The sequence below is a fragment of the Bufo bufo genome, chromosome 2 (assembly GCF_905171765.1).
Source record: "Bufo bufo chromosome 2, aBufBuf1.1, whole genome shotgun sequence".
NCBI lineage: Eukaryota > Metazoa > Chordata > Amphibia > Anura > Bufonidae > Bufo > Bufo bufo.
The window spans coordinates 591,702,645-591,727,399 of NC_053390.1; the positions used below are offsets into that span (position 1 = coordinate 591,702,645).

The 24,755-nt window shown below is 45.2% G+C and overlaps 1 protein-coding gene across 1 annotated transcript in view; it reads right to left on the reverse strand.

Moving 5' to 3' along the window:
* LOC120989893 (bifunctional heparan sulfate N-deacetylase/N-sulfotransferase 3-like) overlaps nt 1-24,755 on the reverse strand; it is a 607,584-nt gene that overhangs the window by 415,829 nt on the left and 167,000 nt on the right. The window contains exon 2 of the mRNA XM_040418281.1: nt 2,792-2,879. Within this exon, the coding sequence (XP_040274215.1) occupies nt 2,792-2,879 (88 nt within the window). The remainder of the gene's footprint in view (nt 1-2,791; nt 2,880-24,755) is intronic.

A 24,755-nucleotide genomic window follows, 5' to 3' on the forward strand; every position in this document is an offset into this window, starting at 1 on the left:
GTGCCCAAAAAATATTAGCAAAAATGTGAGGGGTGTACTCACTTTTGTGAGATACTGTATATATATCTCTTATATATATATAAATGAGTTTCTTCTCTGTCTAGAAGTCTCGATGTTCTTTATGCACGACCAAACGACTGGACCGATCTTCACCAAATTTGGCACACAGGTACATCAGATGTCCGGGAAGGTTTTAGACTGGGTCTCAGCTCTCCAGGACGTACCATTCCTGAGATATTCCCAAAAAATTACCTGCATTAGCCAATAGAAGCCAGCAAGCCTTTCAATTAAATCTGAACTGCCATTTACATGGTCACATGTCTTATTAGCCAATAGAAGCTCACAGGTCCTACTCCAGTTTGCCATAAAAACTAATCACAGCTTTTAGCAGTTGACAGGTCGTTAAATATACAGTCATATGACATATGACGGCACAACTACACTGCTACATGCATGGGTGGCAGGGGCCACTATTAAATGGACGGGCGCTGTGGAGTTCACTGGTAAAGGGGCGCGCACTGTGGAGGTCACTGTTAAAGGGGTAGGCACTGCGGAGGTCACTATTAAAGGGGCGGGCACTGTGGAGGTCACTGTTAATGGGGCAGGTACTGTGGAGGTCACTGTTAAAGGGGCGGGCACTGTGAAGGCCACTGTTAAAATGGCGAGCAATGTGGAGGTCACTCTTAAAGGGGCGGGCACTGTGGAAGTCACTGTTAAAGGGGCGGGTACTGTGGAGGTCACTGTTAAATGGGCGGCCATTATGAAGGTCACTGTATAAGGGGTGGTCAATGTTCAAGGGGCGGGCACTGTGAAGGTCACTGTTAAAGGGGTGGGCACTATGGAAGTCACTGTTAAAGAGGCAAGCACTGTATAGATCACCAATAAAGGGGTGGCCACTATGAAGGTCTCTGTTAAAGGGGTGGACAATGTTAAAGGGGTGGGCACTGTGGAGGTCCCTGTTAAAGAGGCAGGTACTGTGGAGGTCACTGTTAAAGGTGCAGGCACTGTGTAGGTCACTGTTAAAAGGGGGGGCACTGTGGAGGTCACTGTTAAAGGGGTGGCACTATTAAAGGGACAGGCAATGTGGAGGTTACTGTTAAAGGGGAGAGCACTGTGGAAGTCAATGTTAAAGGGGCGGCCCCTGTGGAGGTCAATGTTAAAGAGTCGGATACTGTTGAGGTCACTGTTAAAGGGGTGTGCACTGTGGAAGTCACTGTTAAAGGGGCGGGCATTGTGAAGGTCACTGTTAAAGGGGCAGCGACTATGAAGGTCACTGCTAAAGCGGTGGTCAATGTTAATGGGGCAGGCACTGTGGAGGTCACTTATAAAGTGGCGGGCACTGTTAAAGGGGCAGGCAATGTGGAGGTCACTGTCAAAGGGGCGATCACTTAAAGGCGCAGGCACTGTGCAGGTCACTGTTAAAGATGCGGTCATTGTTAAAGGGGTGGGCACTGTGGAGGTCACTGTTAAAGGGGCAGGCACTGTGGAGGTCAATATTAAAGGGACGGCCACTGTGGAGGTCAATGTTAAAGGGGCGGCCACTGTAGAGGTCACTGTTATGGGGGATACTCTTCTGCTAATATATATATATATATATATATATATATATATCAATGTTCCCAGCAGTGGGTAGACTGCATTACATATAGACTTTAACTGTACATGAACTGGAAAAAGAGAGTGAGCCAAAAGTAAAAACAGAAGGGGAGGTTTTACATTTGTAACCCCTCACTTTTGCAATGTCCCTGTTTGATTACATCACAGACTGAAGTGATGAACCTAATGAATAATATCATTCATTTTACACAGCAACAAAATGCCACAGAAAATGGAATGTCCATTACTGTTTTGTCCCCCTTAACCACTGCTGATGTTTTATAGATGTTTTCTATATTTACTGTAAATGCAGACTGCTATGTTGATACCTGCTTTGAAAAATTCAGAATCTTGCAGTATAATTATAGTCATTTAGCATTTCAGGAATATTCCATAAGATGGTTAAAGGTATAGGGTAGAATAGATGCAACATTAGGCATGATGGAACTGGTATAGTGCAGCTCTTTTCAGGGAAATTTTCCCATTATCATTTAGACACCTGATATAGATAACTTGTTTGTATGGGACAATAAGTGTAAAGGCCACTTAATGTTTCCATATGTCCCATGGATCTTGAATGAGGCAGTATACAAATTTGCTGTCATTGTTGTAGTGATAGTTAGGGGATGGGATAATGCCTTTAAAAATGTTGTCTCACTTTAAAAAATGACATTTATCATGTAGAAAAAGTTAATAAAAGGCAATTACTAATGTATTATGATAGTCCATATTGTTGGGTTGATTGATTTTTCCATCTCATTATACACTGCTTGTTTCCAGGGGTTACAGCTCATTTGCAGTGGTGGCCATGCTTGCACACTATAGTAAAAAGTTCTGGCCTCTCCGATGGCCAGGATGGTGTGAGGTGCATACGCACCCTCGTATATGTGCTGCAGTGGTAGTCGTAACCCCTGAAAATGAGCAGTGTTATAATGCAATGGAAAAATGAATCAAAGGAGGCAATATGGTCAATCATAAAACATTAGTAAGTGCCTTTTACTAACTTTGTCTACATGATAAATGCCACTTGCTGAAGTGTGACATTATGCTAGTGTTATAGATGTACAGAGCTCATTCTCAAGTGGTTTTGTCAAAATCCATGTGGAAAATGACAGAGAAACATTGACATTGTAATATCACATAAAGTTGTTCCAAATAAAGTCTGCGTTGCTACATCTTCAGAAAGACTGCTTACCTGTATGGTAGAACTTTCCAGAAAATCCCAAGTTAAATGTAAAATTAGTAACTTGCGTCCGAAGTAACCGCTGTGTGTCAAGAAGAGCCTGCAAAATACAAAATTTAGGATACAAATCTCAGGACACAAATTAGACTTAATGGAACTGTTAGTATGCCAGATGCAACTCCATAATCATAATCACAACAGAGACTCTTTCTGTTTTCAGGAAGTCTGCAGAAGACTTGGAAACTAACACAAAACTAGGACATACCACTTCAGACATGTTTCCTTCTACTCGGGAAAAAATAAGTGTTAATAGTTTATTTTATTAATTAACAAAATGCTAATTGAATGAACAACAGAAATATAAATTAAATCAATATTTAGTGTGACCACCCTTTATCTTTAAAAAAAAACATCCATTCTTCTAGGTACACTTGCAAATTGTTTTTTAAGGACCTCAATGGGGAGGTTGTTTCAAACATCTTGGAGAACTAACCATAAATCTACTGTGAATGTAGGCTTGCTCAAATCCTTCTCTCTCTCTTCATGTAATCCCATACAAACATAATAATGCTGAGATTAGGGCTCAGTGGGGGCAATATCATCACTTACAGGACTCCTTGTTCCTTTGCACACTGAATATAGTTTTTAAAGAGCATCTGTTAGCAAGATCAACCCTATTAAACCACACATATTGCCTTATAGGGTTAATCATGGTAACTAAAATCTTACATTTCTTTTGTCTCTAGGGTTAATATTTGCAAATTTATTGTTCTTTTATAGTTATGCAAATTACCTATTTGGATAAACAAGGGACTATCCGCAGCACTGGAAACACTACTAGTGCAATGCCCCTGTGCTCTGTATACTCCAACCTCTCCTTTGATCAACAGGGGTAGACATCTTGTCTAGCCCTGTGTTCTCACACGAGTACTGAGTAAGCTCAGTAATCTCCTGAAGTAGCGCTCATCAGATCCACTGAGCAGGCGCCAAGTGACCAAGCCGACTCGGTGTTGGTGCAAGGACATAGGGCTAGATAAGCTGTCTAGTCCTGTCAATCAAAGGGGAGAAAGGAGTACATAGAGTTGTCACGGTCCCTCAGGTGACTGATGTCAGGAAATCAAGGAGATTGGCTGAGCGTGGAGGAATCTAACAGCCTCCTTGATTTCTCTTGATTCAGTGTTGATAGGGTTAATGACCACTTCCCTTTTCTCAGCTGTTGCCCAGTGGTCATCACTTCTACCCTTTATAATCTCACCCCACCCTTCTGACTATGCGGTTGATAGCTTCATTTGGGTTTGGCTGAGCTGGTGTGAGATCCTCTCTGGTGTTCCTGTTCTTCCGTCTCTACAGAAGTTAAGTGTCACGTTTGTTTGTATTTGTTATATTCCCTGTTGTTGTATCTGGGCCAGAGACAGAGACTTCCATTCGTCCATCTGGGGAGGTATGGGTTGTCTCTGGTCCTATACTTATTCCAGGGCCTTATAGGTAAATCAGGGTCTAGGTATACTGCTTATGAATATTCCTACCTTCAAGGTCTATTCATATTGATAAGTAGTCAGGGCCCGGATTAGGGTTGTCTAGGAGGTGACCGGTTTCTTCCATAGTTTCCAGGCCATAGTTTTTCTCCCATAGCTAATTTCTCGAACCACAAAGCGGGTGAAGTGGTGGTGTATGTGTTGGCTAATAGTTTGCAGCTGCGTGTTAATTCTATCGTAGCTAGAAAGTTTACTTCCCCAGCAGCTCGGGTACATATATGGGGTAACCTACCCTGTTCTCTGTAAAGTTATATTATTGTTGAAGTTGGTATGTGGCTTAAGCGTTTCCAAAATTGCGGGATTTTTTTTTTGGTATTTGCGTTAGGTATGGGATGAGATCAGCAGTCAGAAGTTTTGGCGGGACAGAGAATAGGGGCATTTTGGCGTGTATAGAGCGCGTGGTCAAGAAGACTCCTTTAGTGAGACCCCCTGATGCGTGCGACTGATGGCCTAAGCCCCATAGCCCTGCTAATTGGTTATCTGTTAATAATGCTAGTTCTATGTCTGCTCCTAAAGGTCTGTATCTAGGAATACAGAGTGGCAACCACCTTTTGAGTTGAATGGCTCTATAGTAGGTATGTATGTCCAGTAGCCCGAATCCACCATCCCCACGACTCAGCATTAATCTGTTGTATGCTAGTCTCAGTTTTTTACCCTTCCAAAGGAAGGTGGAAAATATATGCCCGATTTGCTTGAAGAAAGTTTGTGGGAGGTGTATCCGCACCATCTGTAGAAGGTATGTTATCTTAGGGACAATGTAGGTCTGCAGTAGATTCTTTCTTCCCAACTAGGACACCCATGGGATAATAAGGGATTGTAGCGGTCTTAATTTTCTTTATTAGTAGGAGGTAATTAGAACTGTAAAGCTTTTCTGGGTTACTTGTTAACGCAATACCCAAGTATGGGAGTGAGTTTTGATTCCATTTGAAGGGAAATGAAGTTTCCAGCCACCCAGCCAATCCCTCAGTTAAGGAGAAACCCATAGCCTCGGATTTGGTGTAATTAACCTAAAATTTAGACAATTCACCAAATACCTCAAAGGTACTTAGGATTTGTGGAAATGCTTGCTTCGGGTTCGTGATCAGCTACTATTCTGATGCTGCAACCCGCCTGATTCCACACATCTGATGCCAAGTGCTCCTTCTTATACCCACCATCATCAGCGGTTACTGTTAGTGCCACCCACCTCCCCACTCTTTCACCGGGTCACTCTGTGTTCTCCTGATGCTGCTGCCACTTTCACACTATGTCACCTTGCCACTCTGTGGTCTACTGATGATGCTGATGCCACCTCCACACTATGTCACCTTGCCACCCTGTGGTCTCCTGATGCTGCTACTACCTCAACACTATGTCACAACATTATGTCACCTTGCCACTCTGTGGGCTCCTCATGCTGCTGCTGCCATCTCCGCGCTCTGTCATTGTGCCACTCTGTCGTGTCCTGATGCTGCTGCTACCTCCACACTATGTTACCTTGCCACTATGTGGTCTGCGCCCCGTAACTGCCCAAATAAGTAAAATGTGCAGTGATTCTAAGAGTGACGCCTGGAATCTGAGTGTCATACTGACTCACAGTATTGTTTCACTACCACAGCAGACTCACTATGCGTGTTGCTGTAAGGCACAGTGTTCTACATCTCTATACAGGCTTTCTGCAGCCAGTATATAGCAGCTTTTTAATGCGATTCATCACAAATTAATTTGGATCAAATTGAATATTTTCTGAAAATTCAGCGAACCAACCGAATAAAATTTTTGAGAAATTCGCTCATCTCTAAGCGTAACACCACTATACTCTAGATAGGTGGTATCCTGGAAGACCATTCAGAACTGTGCCTACAGTGGAGTCTGAGGACAAGGTGGTGGATGAGGAGGCAGAGGAGGACATTAGCGCTGGAATCACAGCATGAGAATGCGGAGGAGACATTGCCATCACCTGGCCAAGTTTCTGATGAGCCTGGGCAGAAACCACATTTACCCAGTGGGCCATAAAGGACATACTCTATATTGTCCTTGACCATAGTTACAGCTCCACACGTCGGCACTGCGATGAACTGTTCCAGACACCCACAGGCTCAAGTATTGGCCCACCTTCTGCTGTATGTATCTATGCAGGGCTGGTAGAGCGTTTTTAGAGTAGTAGTTATGGCTTGAAACTCCCCTTCTTGGCTCGTCACAAGCCATCAGTTCTATGAAATGTGCAGTGTCAACCACATGGAAAGGGAGGGACTATAAGGCCAGCAACTTGGCCAGGGGCGCATTCAGCTTCTTCTGAGCCATTGGATGAGTGAATTTATACTATTGTTTTTTTGCAATTGCCTTGGTAATCGATTGCTGGCGAAATGTGTGACAACTAAGGAGGAGCATCAGGACTAGTAGACGTTGGGAAAGAAACACTGCTCCCTTTTGCTGAGGTTGTGGAGCCTTGACTGCTGGAGAAAGGATGCAAGCTGCTGGGAGATGTGTAAGGCTATACCACTAAGATAGAGCCACTGTTTTCCCTAGCCGCTCCATGTGTTGATGCATGGTCGTAGTGCCAACATTGGCACCCTGGCCACCCTTCATCTGCTGCCCACAGATCCTTCATATGACCACAATGATCAAGCAACTTGATGAAAAATTCCCACACCTGCGAGTAAGGCATTTTACTCCCACCACTCAGTCGCTGCCTCTATGAAGCCGTGCACTTCAAGTTGTTACCGGAAAGGTAGGCTACTGAGTAGCACGCGGCCTATCCCGAGAACATTTGACTCCAGATATCACACTACTGACATCCTGCTGGCTCACGGCTACATTGCACGCTGCTAGCTCAGCAGCACAGAGCTTGTTCCTGGGCCATGCCAACTAAGTGTGGTGTCAGAGGAACCCAACGACTCCTGACTATGGGTGTCTGATGTTAGTTAAGATGATGTTGAAGACCAAGTCAACCATTCCAGGGCAGCGGGATTTGTCATATAAACATGACTGCTGGGTGACAGTGGCAGCTCTGGCCTGTTGCTTCGGCTGCTGCTACCACACCTGCCGACTCCAGCAATTTTTTTTACTACTGCTCATTCCTTTTGGAGGGCCCTGGCAACTGTCTGTTGGAAAAACTGTAATGTAACACTAGCTGCATATGTAAAATAAGTTATTCAATGTCAATATGGAGATTCCAATAACAGTAGAACAAGATACCTCATTCACCACAATTTGAGAATCAAAGCCTAATTAGATTGCTTATCCATTAAACAAGGTTAAAATCCCAATAACAGTAAAATTAGAAAGCTTATTCGCCCCAATTTGAGAATCAGCACCTAATAGAATTGCTATCTGTTAAACAAGGAGGACACTGTTCAATTAGATAGCTTTTTGCTCTACACAGGGATTGATGCAAACTCTACTGTCTCCTATGGATCCCTTCAGCTTACAGTTCCTGCACTGTACCAGCAGTCTCCCTATGCTTTATCTACAAAGTGTTAATACTCCCCCTATGAGCTCCCTACACTGTCCCTGCACTGTCTCTGCATTCTCTCTATCAAATATTCCACAATTAAAAGCTTTCAGCAACACTGTCCCTACCGATTCTCATGTCTCTGTCTATGCTCAGCTCACAGTGAAATGGCGGAGAACACTCAGGATGAGGCTTTTAAAGGGCTGTGACATCACAGGGGCTGGCTAGCTGCTGATTGGCTGTCTACATGGCAAATGTGGGTTATCTTGCATTCCCTGGCTTCTTCCTTTCACTTTGTAACATGTTAAGCCGCCATTTTAGGGAGAAGAATTATTCATTCAAGCGTGAGGAAACTCGGATTTATTGTAAACCAAATTTTTCCTAAACTTCAGATCAAATTCCACTTCAAATGCTTCGATTCTCTCAACACTAGTATCAATATTCCCGATCTGATCACAATAGAAGGAGATCTGAAATTAGCTTTTTTTTTTTTTTTTTGAGGCTTGGACTGTGTTTAGCCTCTGCTCTTTATTACTGCTGCAGTCACCTTCCTCCTCCTTTGATATCACCTCCTCCTCAGCACCCCGATCCAGTTCCCAGGTATTGTCACAAGTCATAGTCCTCACCGTCCCTGATAATTTTACCAGACAATGATATGTCATCATGAACATCCTTGCCCTTCATGATTTCCTGTTCTGTATTTGTCCCAATTGCCATTGTCACCACTGCTACCTGTTCCCCTACTGCCACCACCATGGCTACAAGTACCACTACAATTACTACCACCAATACAGCTATGCATTTGAGTCTTCAGGTCCCCAGTATCTGTCTGAACATTCTATTCATGGCAGTCCAAAAACTGACTGTTGTCACACAACATGAAGACTATCTTGAGTATCTTCCATAGTGATGCCTCTTTGTAGGAAAAAAGAAGGCATCCCACTAGAACTGGGCAGTGAAGACAGAGATGATATAAATGAGAGGCATCTCTTGGTTCACATAGGTGCAACAGCATCGTCTACCCTCTTTAGAGGTTGGTGCATGATCCCCAGGTAATCCCTCCTGCCGGAAGCAAGGGAGAACTGTGGCCTGCTGCGACTACTTCTGGCCAGATGGATGGTGACAACTGTGCTGCTACTGCTGTTTACACTACTACAGCTACCCACATTCTCACTCCCAGATGACAATGCATCTTTTTTTATTTTCCACCCTGGAGTTTACCAGACATTTTATTATGAAGCCTTTTTAAACAATGACAATGGCCTTGCTTAATTGCACAATTCTATATGCTATAAAAATATTTTGGGAAAAAATACAGGCCAATTAGAAGTCTCCTGTCTGCCACCAAACTATACTGCTTTTGACGCACTTAAATACACTTAATTGTGCTCTTAAATACAGTTTTTAATCCCCTGGCTGCAACCAAACTATACACTGCAAGTAACACACTAAAATAAGATTTTTTTTAAACTTATAATTGGTAGAGAAATGGAAAGAAAAAAAAGCACAATTAGGCAGCTTATGCAGTGAAATGTATGCTGCTGGTGATGCTGGTAAATGTGCCTTTTGCACCACTTGAACTGTAGAAGTCTTGCACAGAAAAAAGTGCTGTCTCTTTTAAAGCTCATATGTCTTGTCTTGTGCAGTGCACACATATAGTTATTACCAGCTCTAGCTACCCTGAAGAGACACAGTATCCTAATTGCCCCTATGATGTCACTAATAATATTTGACATTCTACCTAGCAATTCAATTTACCTAACTAAGTGTCTTTTTGTGTGTCTATTGTAGATAGGACAAACACAACCTGTCACATCAGGGGCTGAGCTCACAATGGCATTTGTGCTTCAGAGAAAGCATAGAGCCTGGAAGACCAGACAATATCCTTCCTCATGATTCGCTGTCAGGCTGACTACAAAAAGCATTGTTGGCAAGCCTGACAGCTGGGGCTGTGTCCAGGGTCACATAGTACTCTGTCTTCATCCTCTCTGCCCCATTGCCCTTACTAATGTTCTAAATTTTAAATGTAAAATGGTAGGCACCATTTTGAGCAAATTTTAAGTTAATCGCGAAAAAACGTCAAATTTGTGTGAAATTCATTAAGAATTTGAATTGCTTAGAACTGATTCACTCATCTGTAGCTGTAATGTTAGGAAGAAAAAATAGTCTAAGATGCTAAATGTATCGAGAAGTGAGCACCATTATGATATATTTGATGCAGTTTTTGTCTGTCTAGTATAGTTATATTCTGTTAACATGATGACAGTATTAATATATCAAGAGCACGGTAGAGAATGTTGCTGTGCCTTGTTAAACTATATGTTCATGATAGGTGGGAGCCCCAACTATTGGCCCTGCAGAAGTCACACATTTATAGTATACCTTTGAAAGTACAAAGCATCTTTAAACCAGAGCTTTCGAGTTGGAAAATATTCTAAGATGAGTAACTAAGCAGATAAGGGGCATCAGGGGTCTTAGTTATAAGTAAAGATGAAAATAAATAAATGCATTTAGTCTTCAGAAGAAACATCTAGTTACACTAATGCAGACTCAAAGCAAAACTGATTTCCCCTCATGACTAAATCCCCTAATTAAATTCTTGTTCTGAATATTGTTGTCACTTAGGACTAGTAGGATAATCTTAACTTTTTAGGGCATAGTTTGACAAGAAATTTGATTTGTTACAAATTAATTTGTCATGAGTCGATTCAGCCTATTAATCATTGGGACCGTTTTTAACAGCCACTTAAAAGAAGTGCACCCGTTTAATGCCGGCTAAAAATGGTAAATTTGCTCGCGCAGAGGCAGTCTGCTCCTTTCTTGATTGAAAAAGACCTGCTGAAGGACCTGCGCTGAGCATGATGGCGTGACTGTACACCCCCAGCATGATCACATGGTGATGTCATCAGTGATCAGGAGTGGAGCGGACTACCTCTGCATGAGCAAATGGATGAAGGGAGTATTTTTTTTCTGTTCTTTCAACTCCAGCCGCCATTTTAGGAAAAATAATTTGTTACCATGAAGTGCAAGGAAATTCAGTTTTGCTTTTCCTAAGATTTCTCCTAAAATTCGGACCGAAATTCACTGTTCTAAAGTTTACCCCTTCACCCAGATGCTCTCCTATTTCTTGGGTGAACTTGGTGAACATACTGTATGTACTAGCTATGTAACTATGGATGTGTAACAAAAATTTAAAACGTTTGTTAAAAAAAAAATATATATATATATATATATATATAGTGACAAAGTAAAAGATCTGGTGTGGAGGGGGTGGTATTTTCCTCGCTTGCACTGATTGACAGCTAGGTAAAGTCAAGCACCGGACTGGATCTCAGATGCCGGTACGGGCTTTGCCTACACCTGACTGTTTTAAAGAAAGCCAGCTTGATGGCAGTAGGGGGGCTCTGTATGAGGCTTGTGCCTGGATGAATGTTTGTGACCTGTCTGGGGAGGACAAGTCAAAAATCCTGGACTTAAACTTTGGTGTGGAACTATTTGCAAATTGTGAACACACGTCTGGACTTGGACTCTATATGCTCTTGGATCTCTATCCTCTTTATCTGCACCTAAAAACAAAAAAACAATATGATGTTCACAGTTGGTGGTGCAGTCCCTGTTGCTTCAGAAAGAAGATCTCAGGAGGATGATCCAAAAGCTGACCTGAATTGTGTTTTGCAGATTTCAAATTAAAATGATCACATTGCAAAAATAGAAAACCTGATAAGATTTAATTCTATCTTATTCTAAGAAGCATAATTCCATTTTAAATGTTCTGCCTCTTTCCTTGTGCAGCAAGATCTAGTGCTTCAGGTAAGACTAAATATGCATATCATTTATTTTATCGCTGCTGAACACATGTCTATCTTTAGCAGCTCTTAGCTGTTTTGTATGCAGCCATTTAATTTATGTTTCCTTTCCAAGCAAGGAATTTAAATCAATCTAAATCTTCTTAACTTTTTTTTATTTTATTTTGGAAATCAATGTTTGCCATCCAATTATTGAGAGCAAAAACCTAGTTAAAGAAAAAGTACAGCCTTAGTCAAAATTGGCAGCTTCAGTTTGTTTTGACAATGCTGCCATGATGTGTATGCTTTTTACAAGTACTAAATTAAGTATAATATGTTGAGAGTGTACCATAGGATAAATATTTTGTACTTGCAGAGGCGATTTGAGTCTTCCCTATAGTAAATCATCTGAATGCAGTTGTCTTCTACTATCCATATATTTGCTACGTCGTTATTCATTTTGCGTTTTCACATAGCTTTTTTTTTCAAATGCAAGTTTCCATAAAGCTACACAATGTAAACAAAAGTATACTAAAAAGTCGGACATGCAGTACTTTTAGTCCGGCGGCCTTTCGCGGTGCACTGCCGTACTGCGCCGGAGCTCCGCCGCCGTCCCCATTATAGTCAATAGGAACGGAGCGGCAGTCCGGCGGCACAGCGAAATAGCGGCAGGACGGATCCGACAGGGTGAACAGCCTGTCGGATCCGTCCTGCTGCTAGTGTGAAAGTATCCTTAATCATTGAATTCAGTTATTTCATTTAGTCCCATTGCCACATGTGTATAAAATCCAGCACCTAGCCATGCAGTATGCTTTTACAGACATTTGTGAAAGAATGAATCGTTCTACAGAACTTGCTGAATTTGAGCGTGGTATTGTAATAGGATGTATGAAGTCAGTTCATGAAATTTGTTCCCTTCTAGATATTCCATGATCAGAGTTGGAATGGCCACAGACCCTACAGAAAAACTTACCGGTGGGCCAATGCCCAGGGAGCTGCCTGAACCCTAACTACGTCCAAGTTAATTAAAGGATAACTGTTAGATTTTTTTTTATTTGCTAGTTTATTAGCGCTAGCCATGTATACCTGAGTTAGTCTGTCAATGGTTGCCAAAAGATCTGTAATTACCTTATAATAACAGCTTTCCTTAATGTCCCCTGTCCCTTTCCACTGCTCCCTTAAAAGACCGTTGCTATGGCTCATCTGTCTCCGGCTAGGAAGACAGAGGGGCGGTCCTTTACACTGCATGCCTGCATTAGGGTTCAAAGTGAGGAGGCGTGTCTCTCAGTAATCCAATCTGCTTGGCTGGCAGGAAGCTGCTGGCTACAGCAATTTTGTATGTGGCCTGAGGGAATGCAGTTTGGGCCTCAGAGAACTGGCAGAAGAGCCATCTTGAGAAGATCCTCATAATGTAGCCATCAAACAGCCGTAACTAAGGGGAAAACTCAAGGAATACAGTAATAAGTGAAGAAACTAAAGATTGCTTTATGCAAAATGCTGCTGCAGCAGTAACATATGCAAAAATTGATTTTTGATAAAAAATATGAGTTATCCTTTAAGAAGAAAAATATCCAAGGATTTGTATTTTATCTCGTACAAACTCCCAAAACATTGTTGCTAAATTAAAAGTAGAATACAGTACGTGTCACAAATGACCACACTGTAGTGTTTAATGGGCTGTCTGAATTATATTAAATTTATCTCAATGCCAGTGCAACATATTCAATAAAAATTTATCCTATACTCACCTGTTTTCCTGCACAGTTCTCAGCATCACATCTCTAGTCCTTCTCCTAATCTTTGTAATCTTTGTATGCAAGACTGCAGAGGTGAAGTTGATGTGAACAGCACATGACCGCTCATCTAATCACTTGCCTCTGCAACTTGTGCCATACACCGTCAAATTCATTGGTTGGCTGCAGCGGCCATTCCATATATCTTGACATCACAGCTTCAGTCCTTTATAAAAAGAATAGGAGGAGGAATTGTGTCGGCACACTAAAAAAACTGGTGAGTATAAAGTTAATTTTTATTTGACATAGTTTACTGGTATGTGGTAAAGTTTAATATTGCTTAGACAACCAGTGTAAGCTGGCAATATACATTAGATGTATGTCATCCAAACCCACCACACTGATTCTTTTGTTCTCAGAGATGAAGAATGTCCTTAATAGATTATTAGAAAACGGGTTTTCTAAACCAGACAAGCAATTTAAATAACAAAGCAGAATTAAAGGAAATGTTTGCTTAGAAAGTTTAGAATGACACCTTGTCATGTGTAATGGCATAATTAACTTTGAGTTGTTTTCCTTACTAACGTGTACAATTACGCTGTCAGAAAATGAAAACTTTTTAGAGAAAACCATTGTTAAGCCCAACAAAATTATTTCTAATGAAAATAAAACAACCTGTTTTTATTGAAAAGGAAGGTTCATCAAGCCAAGGAAAGTGAGTTTTCTTTTTAAAAGGGAAATAAGAATTTTCGACAAACAATCTAAACAGAAATGCACATTAAGATGACAGAAATGTCACATTATAAAAATGTAATATGTATACATTAAGAGCATCAAAAGGCTAAATAAAACCAAACCTGAAAAATCTATTTTCATTATTGTTCATCTTTCAAAGTCATGGACATAATATAGAAGCAGCTGAATACTCATAGCATAGAAAAAGCTAAAGTTTATGGTTCAATTTTCATATACAAGAGCTGGTGCAACTCTTTTTGTGTTTGCACACTTCAAATTCAGGATACAAGGTGATGACTAAACAAAAATAGTGGGGAAGATTTACTAAGTTTAATACATCAGAATTCTGGCTTCTTTGGGGAAAAACATCCATATATTTTTACCGGGTGGCATGCTTTGAGATGTATCAAAATGGGCCAAAATTGCACCAAAGTTAAGGTGCAAAATTCTGTTGCAAAGTAAACTAGGATGCCCCAAATTTATCATTCAGCATGAGACGCTGTTACGCTGAGCGCTCCGGGTCCCCTGCTGGTCTCGGAGCGCTCACAGCGTATGTCCCCAGGCAGCACTCCAGCGTCTCGGCGTGTGCGTCCTCGCTCTCCAGGGCGCGTGCACGCCGGGACTCTTAGATTCAAAGGACCAGTGCACCAGTGATTGGTGCCTGGTCCAAAGGGGTTATTAAGGGTTAAGGTTGTGAGAGGCAGTGCTGACTTAATTAGGATGCACCTGTGCACTGCCCATTTATACCTTCTCCTCCCACAGCCTTCTGCCGGATCTTTGTGCCTTGTGCCTCAGAGAAAGCGTTCCCTATGATGTTAGTTTGCCTTACCTGTTGCCGTACCCATTGCTACCGTCCACTCGCCTTTGAACCTTTGCCGCCTGCCCTGACCGCTGCTTCGTCCGACTACGCTCTTGCCTTCTCCCTGTGTACCATGCCTTATCAGTTGCCAGAGAGGTCGAGTTGTTACTAGGGGACACGACCTGGTAGTTACCGCCGCTGCAAATCCATCCCGCTTTGCGGCGGGCTCTGGTGAAAACCAGTAACTGCTTAGAACCGGTCCTCTAGTACAACCCGCGCCATCGCCTCTCTGGTGCAGAGGATTCACTACCTGTCCTGCCGGTTCGTGACAGTAAGATCCGGCCATGAATCCCACTGATGTTCCCCTGCCAAGCCTGGAGGACCTCACCACCATTGTGGCCCAGCAGGGTCAACAGCTGGCCCAGTTAATCGCTATGTTGCAGCAGCTCCTGCCTTCTCTGCAACAGCCAGCTCCTCCGTCTGCTCCTGCTGCATCACCTCCGCCTGCAGTTACCACCGGTTCCAGAATCCGTTTGTCCCTACCAGACAAATATGACGGAGATTCTAAGCAGTGCCGTGGGTTCTTGTCGCAGTGCTCTCTCCACCTCGAGCTTCTGTCCGACCAGTTTCCTTCTGAGCGAGCCAAGGTAGCCTTTATTCTCAGTTTACTGTCCGGGAAGGCCCTGGCCTGGGCTACACCACTATGGGACCGCGCAGATCCTGCCACCACATCCGTCCAGAGCTTCTGCCTAGAGTTCCGGAATGTTTTTGAGGAGCCTGCCCGGGTTACCTCCGCAGAGACTGCCTTACTAAATTTGACCCAAGGAGGTTCTTCCGTGGGTGACTATGCCATTCAGTTCCGCACTCTGGCCTCTGAGCTGAACTGGAACAATGAAGCCCTTTGTGCCACCTTGAAGAAAGGACTTAACAGTGAAGTAAAGGACGTTCTGGTTGCACGTGAGCTTCCTTCCACTCTTTGTGACCTCATCTTGCTGGCCACTAGGATAGACAAACGTTTCGCCGAAAGACAGGAGGAACTCCTCCTTGAAAAGGAAAAAGCTCGTCCTAGACGCTTTCCTCGTCTGGGTCCCGTTTTTCCGCATCCACCTCAACCCGCTACTGGGTTTTCCACCATGGAAGCCATGCAGGTGGATCGGTCACGCTTGACTCCGTAAGAACGAAGCCGCCGCAGAAATGAGAACCTGTGTCTGTACTGTGCCAGTACCGAGCACTTCCTTAGAGATTGTCTTCTCCGTCCACCGCGTTCGGGAAATGCTCGCACCTAGTAAGTGTGGGAGAGGCGTTGCTAGGTGTGGATTCTTCCTCTCCACGTCTCATCATACCCGTGCAGTTGATCATCTCTTCCAAGTCCTCTTTCTCCGCACCCGCCTTCTTGGATTCCGGTTCAGCTGGCAACTTCATTCACGCCTCCTTGGTTGACAAGTACCGTATTCCAGTAATCCGTCTACCCAAGCCGTTTTTCATCTCTACTGTTAACGGTGAGAGCCTCTCAGCCACCGTGCAGTTCCGTACCCAGCCTCTACAGATGCACATCGGAATATTTCATACCGAGACTTTAGAGTTTTTTGTCCTTCCCTTCTGTTCCTCCGAACTCCTCCTGGGTCTGCCATGGCTTCAACGTCATAGTCCTGTCCTGAATTGGTCCACCGGTGAGATCCTGCGCTGGGGCTCCTCCTGTTCGGACCGCTGTCTCAAGCCTGCTCTGGTCAAACAGAACCCGCAAGTTTCTCCGCCTTCTGGGCTGCCCAAGCCATACCATTCCTTCACGGATGTCTTCTGCAAGAAACAAGCTGAGGTTCTTCCTCCTCACCGATCCTATGATTGCCCGATCGACCTGATACTCGGTTCTACTCCACCTCAGGGCAGAATTTATCCTCTTTCACCTCCTGAGACTCTTGCCATGTCCGACTATATACGTGAGAACCTACAGAGAGGATTCATAAGAAAATCTTCTTCTCCTGCTGGGGCCGTTTTTTTCTTCGTGACAAAAAAAGACGGCTCCCTCCGCCCCTGCATTGACTACAGAGGTCTTAATAAAATTACCATCAAGAACCGTTACCCTCTGCCTCTAATCTCTGAGCTATTTGATCGTCTCCGAGGGGCTAAGATCTTCACTAAATTCGACCTCCGAGGGGCCTATAATCTGATCCGTATCCGTGAGGGAGACAAATGGAAGACCACCTTTAACACAAGGGACGGCCATTTTGAGTATTTGGTGATGCCCTTCGGCCTCTGCAACGCACCTGCTGTCTTCCAGGAATTCGTCAATGACATTTTCAGGGACTTACTTTACACCTGCGTGGTCGTATACCTGGATGATATCCTCATCTTTTCCTCCAATTTGGATCAACACCGGGTCCATGTGCAACAAGTTCTTACTCGTCTCAGGAGAAATCGCCTATACACTAAACTTGAAAAATGTCTATTTGAACAGACCTCCCTGCCTTTCCTGGGATACATTATCTCAGCCCAAGGACTTCAAATGGACCCAGCCAAACTCTCGGCGGTTCTGGATTGGCCACGTCCCTCTGGTCTCCGAGCCATACAAAGATTTCTGGGCTTTGCGAATTACTACAGGCAATTCATCCCTAACTATTCCACTCTGGTAGCTCCTATCGTGGCCCTCACTAGAAAAGGAGCTAACCCCAAATCCTGGCCTTCCCAAGCCGAGGAAGCCTTCCAGTCCCTGAAATCCGCCTTTGCCTCTGCACCCGTTCTCTCTAGACCAGATTCCACCAAGCCCTTCGCCTCTCTGGTGCAGAGGATTCACTACCTGTCCTGCCGGTTCGTGACAGCCGCTTTGATAAACCTAGGTCATATTTAGACTGTCTAGTTTAAAGGCTGTATTACACTGACCGATATTTTGGGAATAATTGCTGACGAGCGTTCGCATGAACACTGGTTAGTGATCTTCTTGCAGATCGTGCAGTCTAAGGCCTCATGCACATGACCGTTTTTTTTGCGGTCCGCAAAACGGATTTCCGTTGTTCCGTGATCCGTGACCGTTTTTTCTTCTGTGGGTCTTCCTTGATTTTTGGTGGATCCACGGACATGAAGGAAAAAGTCATTTTGGTGTCCGCCTGGCCGTGCGGAGCCAAACGGATCCGTCCTGATTTACAATGCAAGTCAATGGGGACGGATCCATTTGACGTTGACACAATATGGTGCAATTGCAAACGGATCCGTCCCCCATTGACTTTCAATGTAAAGTCAGGAGTCCCTATTATACCATCGGATTGGAGTTTTCTCTAATCCGATGGTATATTTTAACTTGAAGCGTCCCCATCACCATGGGAACGCCTTTATGTTAGAATATACTATCGGATTTGAGTTAGATCGTGAAAACTCATATCCGACAGTATATTCTAACACAGAAGTGTTCCCATAGTGATGGGGACGCTTCAAGTTAGAATATACTACGAACTGTGTACATGACTGCCCCCTGCTGCCTGGCAGCACCCGATCTCTTACAGGGGGCTGTGATCCGCACAATTAACCCCTCAGGTGCCGCACCTAAGGGGTTAATTGTGCATATCATAGCCCCCTGTAAGAAATCAGGTGCTGCCAGGCAGGAGGGGGCACACCCTCCTCCCTCCCTAGTTTTAAAATCATTGGTGGCCAGTGCGGCCCCCCTCCCTCCCCTGTATTACTGTACATTCATTGGTGGCCAGTGCGGCCCCCCTCCTTCCCCTGTATTACTGTACATTCATTGGTGGCCAGTGGGCCCCCCCTCCATCCCCTGTATTACTGTACATTCATTGGTTGTCAGTGGGCCCCCCTCCCTCCCCCTCCTAATTAAAATTCCCCCCCACCCCCATCATTGGTGGCAGCGGAGAGTTCCGATCGGAGTCCCAGTTTAGCCGTTGGGATTCCGATCGGTAACCATGGCCACCAGGACGCTACTGCAGTCCTGGTTGCCATGGTTACTTAGCAATTTTAGAAGCATTATACTTACCTTCACTGTCTGTGACCGGCCGGGCGCTCCTCCTACTGGCAAGTGAAAGGTCTGTGCGGCGCATTCCTTATAGCACAGACCTGTCACTTACAGTACCAGTAGGAGGAGCGCCCGGCCGGTCAGACATCGCAGGTAAGTATAATGCTTCTAAAAATTGCTAAGTAACCATGGCAACCAGGACTGCAGTAGCGTCCTGGTTGCCATGGTTACTGATCGGAGCCCCAGCGATTAAACTGGGACTCCGATCGGTACTCTCCGCTGCCACCAATGATAGGGGGGGATTTTAATTAGGAGGGGGAGGGAGGAAGGGCCGCACTGGCCACTAATGAATGTACAGTAATACAGGGGAGGGAGGGCCCACTGGCCACCAATGAATGTACAGTAATACAGGGGAGGGAGGGGGGCCGCACTGGCCACCAATGAATGTACAGTAATACAGGGGAGGGAGGGAGGGGGGGCGCACTGGCCACCAATGAATGTAATACAGGGGAGGGAGGGGGGGCACACTGGCCACCAATGAATTTAAAACTGGGGAGGGAGGGGCGTGTGCCCCCTCCTGCCTGGCAGCACCTGATCTCTTACAGGGGGCTATGATCTGCACAATTAACCCCTCAGGTGCGGCACCTGATGGGGTTAATTGTGCGGATCACAGCCCCCTGTAAGAGATCGGGTTCTGCCAGGCAGCAGGGGGCAGTCATGTACACAGTTCTTAGTATATTCTAACTTGAAGCGTCCCCATCACTATGGGAACGCCTCTGTGTTAGAATATACTGTCGGATCTGAGTTTTCACGAAGTGAAAACTCAGCTCTGAAAAAGCTTTTAAAGTAGCCTACAGCCACGGATCATGGACGCGGATGCCAATCTTGTGTGCATCCGTGTTTTTTCACGGACCCATTGACTTGAATGGGTCCGTGAACCGTTGTCCGTCCAAAAAATAGGACAGGTCATATTTTTTTGACGGACAGGAAACACGGATCACGGCCGCGGATGAACAACGGTGCATTTTCCGAGTTTTCAACGGACCCATTGAAAGTCAATGGGTCCGCAGAAAATCACGGAAAAGGGAACAACGGCCACGGATGCACACAACGGTCGTGTGCATGAGGCCTAACAGAGATCTGCTGCCGGCAAACCACTAGACAGCATTTGCAACTTAACATAAGCTCATGAGATACTTACCGTTTAATTAACCCTTTTCAATTATATTGTTTGACTCTGCCTAATGTCTGGCTTATATAAATTAAATGAGCAAAGTGAAAAAGCAACACATTATTACAATTACTAAATTAGTATAGGTGAGCAGTTTTCTCTCCACTATCTCCTAAGCATCTGTGCATTTTTCCCAAAGCCATGGTTATTAAATACTAGAGTTGAGCAGACACCTGGATGTTCGGGTTCGATGGGTTCGGCCGAACAATACAAAAAAGTTTGAGTTCGGGACCCGAACTTGACCCTGAACCCGAACCCCATTGAAGTCAATGGGGACCCAAACTTTTGAGAACTAAAAGGGCTCTAAAAATGTCATGGAAAGGGCTAGAGGGCTGCAAATGCCAGCAAAATGTGGTTAAGAGCATGGCAAGTGCGCTGCAAACAAAACTGGACAGGGAAATGAGTTTAAATAACATAAAATACATAAAAATAAAAAATAATAATCTTGATCTAGGAGGACGAGGTCCATATGGAGTAGGAGGTTGAGGAGGCAGGGTACACCCCAAAACATTGGGTAATATAACCTGTGATAACCCCCTCCAGTCGTGCTAAACACACGTTTAGACAATACACTGGCTGCAGGAAGCTATTAAAACGGAAGAATCGAAGGAAAGGAGGGGGCGTGCGGCAATTGCCCACTCCCGACTCGGGGAGGTAGTGATGATAAATAACAATACAGGACTCTTAAGATGCCCTGTTATTCGAATGATTAATAAAAAATTATAGGGAATGTCACTGGGGTATTTTGGATTTGAAAACGTTAGACAGGAGAGGCCCTGCTGCCGCTTTGTTGACTCTAGATAACTTCTGCCTGATTGCACATCCCCGTGACGTCCACAATCCATTTGGATATCCTCTCTATTAACTTTTGATGTTCTTTTCTGAGCCTACCATGTTGATCATCGGCGAATCAGGGTTCCACGCCGGAGAGGGAGCTTGAGAAGGAGATACCACATCCAAGAGAGGGCAATGGATGAAATTAAATGTTGATCGAGCAGAAAAGTGGAACAAATTATTGAAGCCGAAGCTTACAAGTAGAGAAGTAAATTTTGGAAGTTTTATTCCCTGTCAGCTATGCAGAGCAGGGGTTTGTATACGGCAAAATTGGTAAAATGTTACCTGACAATGTAACAGACGATTTTTTGAAATTTATGTTCCTATCACCTATGCAGAGCAGGGGTTTAATCACGGCAAAAATGGTCAAATGTCACCAAAGAATGTAACAGCAAGTACAGCAGGGGTATACCACAGCCACAAATTGGTGAATTTCACCCGAATATGTAACAGACAAATTAGTGAAATGTTACCTGTCTACTAGGTATACCAGTGGTATATCACACCCAAAAATTTGTGAATTTCACCAGAAAATGTAAGACAAATTAGTGTTTTTTTTTTTTACCTGTCTACTAGGTACAGCAGGGGTATATCACACCCGAAAATTGGTTAATTTCACCCGAATATGTAACAGACAATTTAGTGAAATGACATAAAGTAAAATACGTACAAATAAAAAATAAAAAAAACTTGATTTATGAGGTGGAGGTCCATATGGAGTAGGAGTTTGAGGAGGCGGTGGATGTAATGGTATAGGTGAAAGCCACGGTGGAGAAGGACAAGGTAGCCAACACTGGTCTCTGGTTTAAAATTTTTTTTATCATTTTTTTTTATTAGGGTACACTCCAAAAGAGTGGGAAATATCCAAAATACAACAATGAGCAATTGCGCTGTAGTTTAAAAATGGCTGGTTAAGGCCAGTATACATGTCTATTCTGCACAAGGTACGGACAAGTCCTGTGGGATCCATGCCTGGTTCATTTTAATGAACGTGAGCTTGTCCACATTGGCTGTGGACAGGCGGCTGCGCTTGTCTGTGATGACGCCCCCTGCCGTGCTAAACACACGTTCAGACAGTAATCTGGCTACAGGGCAGGCCAGCACCTCCAAGGCAAAAAGGGCAAGCTCAGGCCATGTGCCTAATTTGGAGACCCAGAAGTTGAAGGGGGCAGACCCATCATTCAGTAGGTGTAGGAGTGTGCACACATACTGCTCCACCATGTTGCTGAAATGCTGTCTCCTGCTAAGACGTTCCATATCAGCTGGTGATGCTGGTTGTTGTGGCATGCTGACAAAGCTTTTCCAAATTTTGGCCATGCTAACCCTGCCTTCTGAGGTGCTGGTGGTGCCCCAGCTGAGTTGGCAACCTCTTTCTCCTCCTCTGCTTTTGCCTTGTGATTCCACTATCTCCCAGCTGTCAGGTGGGAACGCCACCAGCAGCTCGTCTACCAGCGCGCGCTTGTACTCGCGCATCTTACGATCACGCTCCAGTGACGTAATAATGACGGTACGTTGTCCTTGTAACGGGGATCCAGCAGCGTGGCCACCCAGTAATCAGCACAAGTTAGAATGTGGGCAACTCGTCGGTCATTGCGGAGACACTGCAGCATGTAATCACTCATGTGTGCCAGGCTGCCCAGAGGCAACGAAAAGCTGTCCTCTGTGGGAGGTGTATGGTCTGTGTCCCCTGTATCCCCATAGCAATGCACCAGTGATGCCCATGAGCTGGTCTGGGTGCCACCCTGCTGTGAACACGGTTCCTCCTCCTCCATCTCCTTTTCCATGCTCCAGAACTGTGCCCTGGCTGGACAATTGTGTACCTGGCATTTGTGGGTGCAGGAACCCTCGGAGATACTTGTGAATGACTGTCCGGAAACCCTATGAAATGATCGCTCTTCCTCCTCCTCCTGTGCCACATCCTCTTCCATCATCGCCAGCAGCGTTTTTTCAAGGAGGCATAGAAGTGGGATAGTAACACTGAGAACGTTATCGGCACTGGCCATGTTGGTGGAGTACTCGAAACAGCGCAACAAGGAACACAGGTCTCGCATGGAGGCCCAGTCATTGGTGTTGAAGTGGTGCTGTTCCGCAGAGTGACTCACCCGTGCATGCTGCAGCTGAAACTCCACTATAGCCTGCTGCTGCTCACACTGTCTAGCCAGCATGTGCAAAGTGGATTTCCACCTTGTGGGCACGTTGCATATGAGGTGGTGAGCGGGATGGCCAAAGTTACGCTGCAGCGATGACAGGCGAGCAGCAGCAGGGTGAGAACGCCGAAAGCACGCACAGACGGCCCGCACTTTATGCAGCAGCTCTGACATATCGGGGTAATTTTTAAGGAACCTCTGCACCACCAAATTCAGCACATGCGCCAGGCAAGGGATGTGCGTCAAACCGGCTGGTCCCAGTGCTGCTCCGAGATTTCGCCCATTATTGCACACCACCAGGCCGGCCTTGAGGCTCACTGGCACCAACCACTCATCGGTCTGTTGTTCAAGGCCCGTCCACAGCTCCTGGGCGGTGTGGGGTTTGTCCCCCAAACAGATACGTTTTAAAACTGCCTACTGTTGTTTACCCCTGGCTGTGCTGAAGTTGGTGGTGAAGGTGTTACGCTGACCGGATGAGGAGCCGGTAGAGGATGAGGAAGCGGAGTAGGAGGAGGAAGCAACAGGAGGCAAACTGAAGCGCTCTGCAATCCTCGGTGGTGGAAGGACATACGCCAAACTGCTATCTGCCTCAGGCCCAGCCGCCACTGCATTTACCCAGTGTGCTGTTATGGAGATATAACATCCCTGACCTTGCTTACTGATCCACGTATCCGTAGTTAGGTGGACCTTGCCACAGATGGCGTTGCGCAGTGCACACCTGATTTTGTCCCCCACTTGGTTGTGCAGGGAAGGGATGGCACGCCTGGAAAAGTAGTGGCGGCTGGGCATGACGAACTGTGAAACAGCCACCGCCATAATGCTTTTAAAACTCTCCGTCTCCATCAGACGGAATGACAGCATTTCAAAGGCCAGTAATTTTGAAATGCTGGCATTCAGGGCCAGGGATCGCGGGTAGGTAGGGGGGTACTTCCTCTTCCATTTAAGTGTTTGTGAGATGTAGAGCTGAATGCTTCCGTGGGACATTGTGGAGATGCTTGGTGACCCAGGTGGTGGTGTTGCTGGCAGATCCTCTGTTTGCGGTGTGGCAGGTGACACTGTCACTCCAGAGGTGGATGAAGAGGCCGAGACTGCAGCAGAAGAGGAAGCAGGAGGAGCCAGAGACCTTTCTTGGTTTTTGAGGTGTCTACTCCACTGCAGCTCATGCTTTGCACTTAGATGCCTGGTCATGCAGGTTGTGCTCAGATTGAGAACGTTTATGCCTCGCTTCAGGCTCTGATTGCACAGCATGCAAACCACTCGTGTCTTGTCGTCAGCACATTGTCTGAAGAACTCCTTGGAGCTGGCTTTGGTGTGCTCCGTCCCTTGCTGCGGTGGGAAGTAGCAGGCATACTGTCTAGGGGACGGCCGCTCCGCTTTTGCAACCTGCTCCCTCTTCTGCTGTGCTGGTGGCTCTCTGCGACCACCGCCTCTTCCTCCGAACTACACAGGTCACTCGCATGACCTTGCTTTCATGTGGGGTCGAGGACCTCATCGTCCTCCACATCATCTTCCACCCAGTCTTCACCCCTGCCCTCCTTGTCGGTCTGCACACTTTCGAAAGCCAGAGCAGTTGGCACCTGTGTTTCGTCATCATCCGAGACGTGCTGCGGTAGTCCTCCCATGTACTCATCTTGAAACATAAGTGGTTGGGCATCGGTGCACTCAATCTCTTCGACTTCTGGAGTACGGCTAGGTCGATGGCCCTGGGAAAGCCTGCTAACAGAGTCAACAAAAAGCAGAAGAGACTGCTGCATGACTTGGGGCTCAGACTGCTTGGCTGATTTGCAAG